The 13,088-nt window shown below is 31.8% G+C and overlaps 1 protein-coding gene across 4 annotated transcripts in view; it reads right to left on the bottom strand.

The window, feature by feature from the left end:
* The window catches only part of COL11A1 (collagen type XI alpha 1 chain), a 200,556-nt gene that overhangs the window by 38,935 nt on the left and 148,533 nt on the right, over nucleotides 1-13,088 (bottom strand). For all 4 annotated transcript variants that reach the window (XM_069479087.1, XM_069479089.1, XM_069479086.1 and 1 more), the window contains 5 exons: nucleotides 12,510-12,617; nucleotides 7,666-7,719; nucleotides 6,060-6,113; nucleotides 4,334-4,387; nucleotides 384-437 (listed from right to left, as the gene is read on the bottom strand). In XM_069479087.1, the coding sequence (XP_069335188.1) occupies nucleotides 384-437; nucleotides 4,334-4,387; nucleotides 6,060-6,113; nucleotides 7,666-7,719; nucleotides 12,510-12,617 (324 nt within the window). The remainder of the gene's footprint in view (nucleotides 1-383; nucleotides 438-4,333; nucleotides 4,388-6,059; nucleotides 6,114-7,665; nucleotides 7,720-12,509; nucleotides 12,618-13,088) is intronic.

The following is a 13,088-nucleotide window of genomic DNA, read 5'->3' as shown; positions in this document are numbered from 1 at the left end:
CTCCCAGTTTAAACTAATCTATGTTAGAATAATATAGTCCCAATGCAATTTATAGATGTCTATTTAGGGTAGCAGTAGTGGGTTTTTTTGTTTCTTTTCTGGATAGTCCAACAAAGGGAATGTATACAGTAAACTGCTTGTAGATTTAATGTTCTCACTTATGCAAACATGATCTTTTTTCAGCTGGTATATAAATCAAAATATGCAGAGAATATACATAGTTATTAAACAATAAGGCTCTGCATTTGTGATTATTCATAATGGGATGGAAAGCAAAAGTGAAAAACTGAATCACAGCTAGGAGTTAAGCTCCATGTTTAAAAATGCTCTGAAAGAAATTCCTAAACCAATAGCGCCCTGTATGACAATAAGACAGCACTTACTCCTGGGCCTGCCTCCCCGGGAGGCCCTGGGTTCCCTGCTTCTCCAGGTTCCCCCTACAAAGAAAAGACCAAATGAGTATTAGAACACAGAAATGGTATTTTACATTTGTAAAACTGCCTTCAATTATGACTATACCATTTTAGATTAGACCTTCAATTATTATATCATTTAAAAGGGATTGAAAAACTTTAATAAGAGGAAGGCACTTTTTCTATTACTGACCTCAGTATTTTTGTTTCTCAGGTGAGGAGGCAGAACTAGATAGGCTTGATCCTACAGTTCTCACTGGCTAGTTAGGAGCCAGCATATCAACCCAGGTTACTACCAAACCATCATAACAGACATCTACGTGTTTCCTAACAAATTATGCATTTGTGCTCTATCAATATTCATATTGTAATCAAGTTTGTTGATTAAACAATTTCAAATCGTTTTCCACTAAAGTATGAATTCATTTCTCTTTACAAATTAACAATTTGGTAGTACATATGTTGATATTCTCATAGAACATGCATAGTAGATATCTAAAGAACACAGAGAGAAGATTATGATTATGAGATATGTAAAGGTACTTCGATAATAATTAAAACTGCTCCATTTGAGTATATATGTTATAAATTTGATAGTCTTTATGATCTTCCTGGTTAGCTATGGATGGCAATTTTCTAGCTCAGCAAACTAATAGATAAATCTCCTAGACTAGTAAGTTTTAGCTATGAAAGTCTCTTGCTAATATCTCCTACTTCAAAAATGCATAAATATATAACATTTTATTCAAATAATCACTTAAGTGAAGTAATACACTATTTCCAGGCAAAATCAGTGATACTAGCAACTCACAAATCAGTGGTCTTAGCAATTCTGAGGTGGAAATTATTCTTGTAAATTGAAAAAAAAAAAGTGAAGCATGACTATCCTTTAATTTTTAACTTTGATGTTTCCAATATTCCTGGCACAAACTCACTGCTCCTAAATTAGTTTGAAATGTGTCAGATTAAATATAAACATAATTCCAGGGCACAGACTATTTTATGTACATATAATAATTTCTCAGTCTTTGAGAACATCACATATTTTTAACTTCTTAAATAATCTTCATAATGTTGGAAGCCATCAAATACTTTCCATGAATTTATTATTAGTAGTTTTGTGTGTAAATTATTTCCTTTCTCAAGATGAACAGCAAATATTTCTGTATTTTTAGATAAACCTTACAAGTAAAGTATTGCATTTACATTGTTTATAAAGAGAGGCATCATTCAGCTATCCCAGCATGATGGAATGATGCATTAGTAATATCATGAGCTATGACATCTTTAAAATGAAACAAGTAGTTTGCCATTCAAATCAATTGTAAAACGACCATATTAAATACTTCATATAAGAAATACATACAACATTTATTTAGAAATATGGGAAATCTATTGCACATGTACAAAATGTTTTCTTATGTACCACATTAACCTACGGTACCATCACAGAAAGAACTACAAGAGAAACAGCTACAACATTTTTAGTTACTCTCTCCGTTTTGTTGTTCCTTTTTCATTCTTATCAACTACAGAGTTAAACTTATGGAGATTCTACCCAAAGTTATAAAAGATGTATTAAATCTTAAGAAAATGTCCTGATAGATTTCCTTGTATTGAGAAAATTATTTCAGTGCAAAAGCCACTTACAGCAAATATACATTACATGAAAAACAGGGTAAATATATTTAAAAAAAATGCATCATGACTAAAAGATATTAGCTTTTTTGTTTGTTTGTTTGTTCATTGTTAGTGACTGGGAATAAATTTTCCAATATAGAAATGAGGATGCATTCAACCAGAATCAAAGCTGATGTCAGAAATTTGTAATCTATAGCAAATTTTATTACCCTAGATTCTAAAGAAAAAATAAAGATAAAAGTTTTACTTTTATCCTGCTCTTTGCCACATGGATTTTTTTTTTTAAAAGAGCAATCTTAAAACTCTGTGTGTTTTTTAGTGTAACACATTTTGCATCAAGTACATTTAAATGTAAGAGTCAAATCACCCACTCGATTGAGTGAATCACTCTCATAAGAGTCAAAGTTGGCAGTGTTACTACAAAGGCTTTGAACTAAGTGGAAGCAATGCGGAAGGGAGCTCCCCAGAACCCCAAATATCTGGCATCTACAACTATCTTCGCGAGTAACACAAAAGAAGAAAAGCATAAAAGAAGCAACTGAAGTACTTAAAACTGTTCCATCTGCATCCAAAATATTGAAATAACAAGTAAGAAAAGCTGAAAAGGATAGTAAAACTTGAGACTACCTCCCACAACTATCTAGTCAGTATTAGAGCCAAAAAGAGATGATGCAAAGAGATGAGGAAAAGGTGTGAGGCTGATGTCATTTGTTTAACACAATAATATACTCAGAGATCAGCGTTCTCCTGTGCTATTCTTCCTAGGACACCTGCACTAAATGAAAGACGTTTTTTTCAATTCTACCCCCAACTACCCAAATAATTTCAACACACAATCTATAATTTAAGAATATAAAAAAGAGATAGTCAATCAAAGAAACTATACTTGTTTATGCAGTAAGAATTAGATTAACAACTTTGAAATTTTTTGAAGGCATTAATAGACTATTCTGAAGAGTTAATCATAGAGGATTTATTAAAATCAAAATGCTAGAATGTGAGGGTTCAGCAGAAGTAAACCTCAAAATAATATATTCTAATATTTTTTATTTCTTTTAGAGACAGGGTCTCTCTCTGTCGCCCAGGCTGAAGTGCAGTGGCACGATCATGATCATAGCTCACTGAAGCTTTGACCTGCTGGGCTCAAGCAATCCTCCTAACTCAGCCTTAGGCCTGGCTAATTTTTTAATTTTTTTGTAGAGACAAGGTCTTGCTATGTTACCCAGGCTGGTCTTGAAATCCTGGCCTGAAGCTATCCTCTCATCTTGGCCTCCCAAAGTGCTGTGATTACAGGCATGAGCCACAGCACCCAGCCCTAATCTAATTTTATCACAGTTCTTTTTTCTGATGGTTAAATGCTTTAATTAAAATAAGTCAATTTAAGTACAAGACTTGAGACCAAGGAACAGAAGTACTTTTAAGATTAGGATAAATCTACACTACTGATATGCTTTAATAACTAGGAAACTAAGGACATTTTTACATGTTTTCACTGCATAATATATTATGGCATAAAATTTAATTCTTTTCTCAAAACTGGTAAATAATTTATTTTTTAAATCAAGAAAATATCAGTGATAATTCTCTTGAAAATTTTACTAAGAAGTGAGCATGAATACATAAATAAGAAATCAATGAATCATTTTGACATTTTCATAAAAAAAGGAAGAGCAGATTTTCGAAATGAAATCATGTTGACAAGAAAAGGATGCTATACTAAGCCCACATGTTATGGCATATGCCAACTATTTTAAAAAGTGCCAAAGATAGGTCAAGAGTATTAGTAATGAAAGATGACAAAATGAATGATTAATTCTTTTGTGATTTGAAGAATCCCTTTTTCCCTTTAAAACAGTTATATCAACCAATTTCTTCTATTTTCAGGACTGAGCATTGCTAGACATTCATAGATTGAAGTGGATCCTGACTTAGTCACTTTCTAGTGAAAAACCTTGATGAAATTACTGAAGTTCTCTAAGCCTCAGCTTTCCTAGGTAACACATGTGGATGGTAACAATTCCTTTGCTGTGACTAAAGGAAATAATCAATGCACACTATTCAGCAAAATACCTAGCAATCAAAAATGTAACATTTCAAAATGATTCTAACTTTAATTTTTGTAACTACTAGAGTAGATGAGATATGAGTTATATAACCATATGTAAAATTCTTAGAAACAATAACATTAGAAACACTTGAAATATTACACAATATTATTACAGTCCTTAATTATTATCTTTAATAATGCTATTTCAAATTCATATGACTAAGATCTTTACCTTTTCTCCAACACCACCAACTGAACCAATAGATCCTGGGGGTCCTTGTGGTCCCTGTAATGTAGAAAAAGGAATACACTCATCCATATTCTTGTAATGAAATAATAAGTTCATAAACAAATAGTTGCTCTCAAAGAGAGTACTACATGCAACAAGTCTTCTAAGTCATTTGAAAGATGGGACAAAATGATGCCTTTTATTGAGTTGTCAAATTTACTAGATAGGAAATAATTTAATGTATTACATTGATTTTCACATTCACCAGAATTTCTAAGATAAGTAGGAGACTTTTCAGCTCTAGTCGTGGCAATTGATACTCAGAACATAATTTCAATCTCTCTACCCATGGAATAGTCAGGTTGGTTTTAGAGGATGGTTTTGCGGTGAAGCAAGATTATGACTCTGGTTAAGAATTACATAATCCATGCAAAAACAATCCCCTTATAAACAAATTTTAGTCCTTAAATTACTTAAGGGGGACTAAAATATAAAAAGATTTTTTTAGTTTATCTGCCCCTAGTCTATTCTACTTAGTTCTGGTCTGCCAGAATTAAAAGTAGGCAGAAAAGAAGAGCAACAAAGATAAGCCAGAGGAATGAGGAAAGCATGGGCTTCTTCATTCTGAAAAGATGAAGTCAGAAGAAGTGATCATCATCAAATCCATTTATCCATTAATGGTAACAAAAAGATAGATATGACATTATGTATCAAAATCCTACAATATTAGAATGATTTTTAAGTTTAGGGAATTATCTTTTTTATACAACTAAGAGAAAACATTTTACTTGGTAAGAAGTACACTTATGCACATATTTTTGTAACATACTTTATAGACTGAAAGTAGCAATACAAAATACAAAGCTTTTAGATGAAAGCCCTGATAACACACGCATATATATGTAAAGGACATTTGGAGTACAGACCTAGACTAGTGCAGTCAAAGCCAATTAAAAACTATCTTTTCATGTCATTATCAGAGATAAAGGTTAAATTTAAAAGAATTCAGCAACTATTTATTGAATAGCTATCATATGCATGACACAGTGTAGGTACGCTGGTTTGAACAACGTGGTTTATTATAATACATATGATACCACTAATATATCTCATTCATCAGTAAATATATATTGAATGTGAACTGTGTATCTATTTTATTTTTTTATTTATTTATTTTTTTTGAGACAGAGTCTCACTCTGTTGCCCAGGCTAGAGTGAGTGCCGTGGCGTCAGCCTAGCTCACAGCAACCTCAAACTCCTGAGCTCAAGCGATCCTCCTGTCTCAGCCTCCCGAGTAGCTGGGACTACAGGCATGTGCCACCATGCCCGGCTAATTTTTTCTATATATATTTTTAGCTGTCCATATAATTTCTTTCTATTTTTAGTAGAGGTGGGGTCTCGCTCTTGCTCAGGCTGGTCTCGAACTCCTGAGCTCAAACGATCCACCCACCTCGGCCTCCCAGAGTGCTAGGATTACAGGCGTGAGCCACCACGCTCGGCCATGTGTATCTATTTTATAATTGTGGTGACTTGTTCCCTATAAAGCCCATTTCTTTTCCTGTATAATAAAGTAGAATAAGTAGATGATCCTTGAGTTCCTATAGACTTCTATTATAACATTAAACAATAGTGTGATTATCTCCACCATATCTCAGAAAGCATCTGCCATGAAATTATAGCAACACCTATATAACTTCAAGACAATTGATATATATTTCATAGTTCTTACATCAGCTCCATTGGGACCTTGAGGGCCTCTTGGGCCCGGAGGACCAGGTGGACCCTGTAAAAGATGAATATGAAAGTTTACAAAGACGAAATTCAAATGCATTTCTAACATTTTCATTTGGTGATTAAGAAAACTACAAGAAGTTTAAGCCCGTAAAATCACAGACAGTGAAGCATATCAGGGTTATAAATCATTCTTGACGGACACAACACTGTGTTAGCAAATGATCCTTTACACATAGCTGTGGGGAAATTAGGACTTCAGGAAAAAAACTTGATTAGAAAATGGGCAAGAAACTCTATCGCTACTGTCTGGTACAATTTATTCATCATACAACTAGAAATATTTTATACAAAGGGAACATAAAATTTAAAGAACTTTAAACTTTAGAATTCTAAAGATTTAAAATTCATTTACTCAATGAAAGTGTGATTTATCTTTGTTAGTATGTATTTTTGCTTTTTCTGTATGTAAACTCTCATGTTCGACATGCTAGAATTAGAAATAATAAAAACCTATTTAATTCTTTCATAAAACAAAGATATTCTCTACTGGCAGTGCATTAAAATAAATTTGGGGCACTTTTTATAAAGTTCTGATGGCCAGAATTCCCTACCTCAAGGTTGTGATTAAAATAGTCTATACTGAATACCAGGACATTAATATTTTTCAAAAGTCTCAGTTTATTCTAAAGCCATGGTTGAAAAGATTTTCTATTATTACCTATTACCACAAGATCAGGGAGAATGTATCAATGATTCAGGGAACCATACCAACCATATCTAGAAAGGAACTTGCTACATATCTGATGCTTCTTGGAAGTATTAATCAGTTATTTGAATCAGCAATGTTTATTATGAATTTCTTACATTTTGGTTTATTAATGATAAGAATTATCTGAAAAAAATATAATAGATCTAGGAATGGTCCCCTAAGGAAAATAAAATCTAACATATGTGTTAAAATTCAAAATATGTATTTTGAAGGAAGTAAAAATTTGGGGCAATGTTGAATGGAAGGAGCAATTAAGACATACATTCATCACATTTCATTATATATTTCAATTACCTTGACTAATTATTTCCTTATCTAAGGTAGTGCTTCATAAACAATTATACGTATTACAAATTAGCAGTTGAGCTTTTAAACTAGAAAGCCAGAATCAATAAATGCAAATAATTATAAGTCATAGCATTCTAATTAAAACAGAATTCTTTATTAAATTAAGAATTTGTTTCAAAATACAACTAATTTTTGATTCTGTATTAATATTCGCTGATCAAAATCCTGTGTGAATATCTATTCCTTACCTTCTCCAGATCAAAGTCCAGAGCTAAAGACTAAGAAATAAATGAGTGTGGCAGTTGATTATGTACACCTCAATACTCAATAATATATAAACAGAAATAAAAAAAAAATAACAACTTACAAACCAATGAATGCCACTTGGAGTACATAACATTACTCCAAAGTGAGAAAGAGAAAAGATAGAGAGATATTCAAGGTAATATTATTAATATTCAGTGGTTGCACATGGAGAGATGGGAGAAAGGGGAGATGTCCATGTAGGAAGTGAATACAGTGGCATAAAATCCATCAAGCTTACCATCGGGCCAACATCTCCATTTTCACCTTTTTCACCAGGTGGGCCTGGCAGACCCTAAAAAAAAAAAATAATAATAATAAAAAAAATCACTCATATATTTAAAAAGATATGTTTGATCAATTTCTACTATAAAACCAAAAATTAAATATAAAGTTAAATAGATACATGAAAATCAAGATTCAGAAACTAGTATTTGTTAAAATATTTACAGTGCAAGTGTTGACCACATGTGATAAAATCTTAGACATACATTTACCAATAAAATTTATGCTTTATATAATATTATTTTATCTTTAGTTACAATAACTAAATACATAATTTGATTTGGGAGTTTACGAACATCTAACCATTTGCTCCACTGCTGTAGTACAGATTTCTGAAAAATCTAGGCCCAAATTATTTTACAATACCCTACCCAGGTGAGGTTTTTATAATTAGGTTCCATCCAGTTTGGTAAAACTCTTTTGAAAATAAATATTCCAATATGATTTCAGACTTACAAATATCTTCTTAATTTTTGACCCGTTAATTCCATTTCTGAATCTTTTTTTTTTTTTTTTTTTTTTTTTTTGAGACAGAGTCTCGCTCTGTTGCCCGGGCTAGAGTGAGTGCCGTGGCGTCAGTCTAGCTCACAGCAACCTCAGACTCCTGGGCTTAAGCGATCCTACTGCCTCAGCCTCCCGAGTAGCTGGGACTATAGGCATGCGCCACCATGCCCGGCTAATTTTTTGTATATATATATTTTAGTTGGCCAGATAATTTCTTTCTATTTTTAGTAGAGACGGGGTCTCACTCTTGCTCAGGCTGGTCTCGAACTCCTGACCTCGAGCGATCCACCCGCCTCGGCCTCCCAGAGTGCTAGGATTACAGGCGTGAGCCACCGCGCCCGGCCCCATTTCTGAATCTTAAAAATCCATAAGGCCATGAAACCTACTAGAGTATACTTCCTTTATTCTCTCAAATCCATTTTGATTATACTCAACTGCACTGCAATTGCTATTTAGGAGAGGTGTTATAGTATAAACCCAGACAGAGAGGTCGCACTCAAATTACACCTGGCCACGTCTATAAGAAAATTGTTTTATTTCTTCTTGGTTACTTATTTGATCTTCCCAACTAATTGTCCCCTGAAGAATTGTTTATATTTCCTCTTTCATGTCACAACAAGACTTTGTACACACTGGAACTCTATGTTTATAAATATGCTCATGTCACTTCTTCATATATATATAATCCTGAGCTACTTGGGGGCAGCAGTCTTTTAGGAGTCAATTTTTTATTTCTAGGAACTAGCAGAGGGCCAAGCAAAAACTAGAGACTCAATGAAATACTTGTTGAATGAATGATGAATGAATGAATCTTAAGCAATAAACCGACAGTAATAGCTACAATTGATAAAACGTTTTCTGTAATACTAGCTATAATACTGAAAATTCTGTTATTTCAAATGTTTAATCTTAGAAAAAAAAGCTACACAAATTTTGTTGTATTAACTATTGGAATATTATGGAACTATAACGTGATACTTATTAATTATCTAAACACCAATAGTATTGTGACAAGTAAAAAAAACCAAATGTGAATTAATATGCAAGTTATAAATTTAATTAACTGTAAGACAAGTATGTAAAATAGGTAGAATTATTGGACAGAAATAGTAAACACAGTAATTATTTTTAATACTATAAAACTATAGATTGTTTTCATTTTCAATGTTTTAGTGCTATAATTATATACATCTTATACTCTCTATATAATTTATTTTTAATACACAATAGCATTGCAGATATAATCTTTTTAGGAAATAAAAAATACAAACAATGCAAAAGCTCTAAATAACTGCCAGCACTTAAGTGAAATTATTGACTTCTTGGTACTGCATTGCAATTGCTGAAAATTATTTGACCATGACCACTGTAAAAAATATATATTACTTAATACCCCCAGCCATGTAGCTGAAACATAAGTTTCATAAAGCAATACTTATCCTTTTGCATAAATGATAGTCTTTGATATTTTTATTCTATTTTACTTTATCCTGTTCTATTTCATTTTTAAATGCAGGTAATAACCCACTAAACTGTTTATATGATCTACTAAATCCACATGACTCTCAGTTTGGAAAGAAGGTACTTTATTGAATATAATTATGAACTTTTAAAATGTGGCATATATTCATCTTTATGAGAAAATATTAATTACTAATTTATAATGGACAATATATACCTGTATATCTCATTTATTTTTTCTCAAATGCCAGTGAGATATCTAAGAGAAGAAACTGCTATATATGCACTTCCCAAACTGTTACCATCATCTGATGGTAGTTTCTAGAATTACAAATGCAGTTCCTAGAAAGGAATAAACAGGTAGTGTTTCCCAGATTTTAGTCTCCTGGAGGAGATCGCAAAAATTTTAGATTCTAAGGCCCTCACCTTCAGAGATTTGAATTCATTGATGGAACAAAGGAACCTAAATTCTTATGCAAGTAGATTTTAATACAGATGAACTAAATATTTCACTCTATTTTCTTAATTAGTATGCATTGGAACTTAAACATATTTAAGTTCTTGTAGACACCACAAAACTTAACAGTCACATTTCTTATCTTTTGTCCACGTTTTCACATTCTTTTAAGATAGATTGCATCTGACTCATAGGATCCTGCAAATTGCATGGTATGTCAATATTAGTTCACAGTTTTATTTCTATTAGAAGCCCAGTTCTTCACTGTCATCTTTCTTTATGTATATAATTATTCCTATTAGTTCAACAGGAATCTCCCAATAGAAAAAATGGGAATACTTATTTCTTTTTTTTTAATTAAGTTTGATGATAGTTTGAGTTAAGACAGAATGTTCTTACTATTAAAATTAATAGAGACATAATGAGTCAAATTCTCTTCTTGCAGGAACTAAACATGCTGACTGGCACTCCCATGTTAATCAGTTTTCATATGTCCTAACTTTCTCCAAGGGGAAATTTATGCGTGCACAGATTCTGTTTTAATGTCTCTCAATTTAAAATCATTTGCCAATTAAATGATGCAACAAAAAATGAATTTAGGCCAAGAACTTTCATTTTATGTATATAAAAATGCATATATATATATCTACTTTATATGTGGATGAATAGTAAATATCGAGTTCAAAACTCCAGTCATCTAATCTTAATATTAGATTATTATTATTTATGCCTACTATAATTGCTAATATTCATTCTATCATAAAGACCCAATTATAGGATGCAGATGCAATTGTGAACATGTTAATTACATTAGCATCTTTTCAGTTTCCTGATTTAAAGAGGTAGCTGTGGGAAAATATAATCAATTTTTTTTAAATGAACTGATTTCTTGAGTCACCCTCATCAAAGAGCACATTTCTTACTTTGTGGAAATGAAGATAATTTTATTGAATATTTTATAAATGTAAGCTACAAGGCACCTTCTTTAATCATGAGAACTAAGTTTCTAAATTATAGCCTTATAGGATTTAGAGCAATCAGTTAAATGAAAAAACAGAAAATGAATAGTAATGTGTCTATTGACAATCTAATTTTAATGCCTTGTTGTTGTTTTCAAATATGTGTGCTTCTCACACACATTGATATGTGGTACTTAGGACTGCTTATTTATCATTTTCTAACAAGTATAACCAAGTTAAACACAACAAATTTGAAAGTACAGTTTTTATGCTTTCCAAGTTCATAAAGACGTATTTTGGCCTTCAAATAAAAGCATACAATTAGAATATTACATTCACTGATAAACATCCATTGAGTGTTTTAACAATAATAATATTGTAATTCATTATATTGTGCTTATAGCATAATTTATACAATTATGCACCTACTAGGCTATTTAATATAAAAAAACAATACTGTTGTGATTTTATTTATGAAAATAAAGATAAATATTAAGTTTATATAAGTTCCACTTATATATATTTTTACAAGTTCACAAATTTTTATCGTCGGTGAACTAGATGACTTAATTTAACTATTTCTAAAGCTGCTAATTTGGAATAAGTTACACCCATATGGTACCTAAATATCATTTAAATGAAATTTTATAATCTTTCAGAGGCTCACTAGGTAGGCAAAGGATAAGCAAGTGGAAGAAGAAAGCTAGATGTTTCCAAAGTTTGTAGGATGTAGCAAACATCAAGTAGAAGGTGGAAAATAACCCAGAATAGGAGATGTCTGCTCTGTAGTATTTTGTCAGAGTCCAGTTGTAAGACATATTTGAACAAAACTTCTTACTCTGTAATGTTTTACAATTTAATATTTTCTTTCCTGAATATGCTTCGTAAAATTCAAATTATAATTTTAAACTATAAGCTATTTTAAATGATCAGTTTAATGCTAATTTGCTTATTTTATCTATCATTGTTTAGAGCTTGCTGTTGGCAGTAGCTATTGGCAGGATGCTATTTCTCAAAACACTTGTAATTTTTGTTAGCCATCCAAATTACTAACTTTTCTAGCTATGAGACCTATGAAAGAACTCTTCTAACATCTTATTTTTAAGTATCAGACTTAAGTAAGATTGTAGTTATTTTTCAAAGAAAATGGCAGTGAAGAAAGGAGTTATAGTACTCAGGGTGGGGCTAAACATACTCCAGAAATAGGAATCAGGGATGATACATCTTCAAAAAAATTAATAATACTTGATGAAAATCAGTTGAAGTTCAGATATACATTTAGTGAAACAAGCATTATGGTTAAATTGTATCCAAGTTCTTACATAGAAAAAAGGGAAGCTGCTCTGTTTTCATCACCAGAAAACCTGGTGAGAGAAGTAGGTGGAAATGATGGAGTAAACAATGATGATGGCATCTTACCTGAAGACCTATGGGACCAGGAGGTCCAGGGAAACCTCTGGCACCCTCGTCACCTTTTTGTCCAAACATCCCCTGCTGTCCTCTAGGACCTGGTTCACCATCACCTCCCTAGAGAAGAGAAAGAAACAAAACAAAACAAAACATGATCACAAACTGGAAAAATCATTAAGATATGAATTATAAATATGTGGCTATTTCTAATTTAATCCAAGCAGATCTATTTGAGAATAACTAAGCAAATGATAGACTAAATTCCTGTTATCTGCTGCAAATATACCATTATTTGTTTTGCTTACTTTCTTTTTTTCTAGAGTATGACTGATTTTGATTTGATCATGTCTATTAAGTGAAGTAAAAGCTGTCTAACAAGGGAAAGTAATGTTCAGAATTTATCGTATGTTAAGTACTTCTCAACTGGTTATTATCTATTTTCAAATGAACTCACAGTGTGTTTATAAGAATCAGCTTATTTAGCTATAGTATATAATTTTAATTTGAGTCAATGTTAAGCATACAGACAAAACTTTTTACCCCACAAAACAGACTGGTTATAAGACAGCTCGTAACTTTAATCAGGGA

Source organism: Eulemur rufifrons, chromosome 8 (assembly GCF_041146395.1).
Source record: "Eulemur rufifrons isolate Redbay chromosome 8, OSU_ERuf_1, whole genome shotgun sequence".
Taxonomy (NCBI): Eukaryota; Metazoa; Chordata; class Mammalia; order Primates; family Lemuridae; genus Eulemur; species Eulemur rufifrons.
The sequence above is the reverse complement of the archived record's forward strand: the minus strand, read 5'-3'. Positions and strand labels throughout refer to the sequence as shown.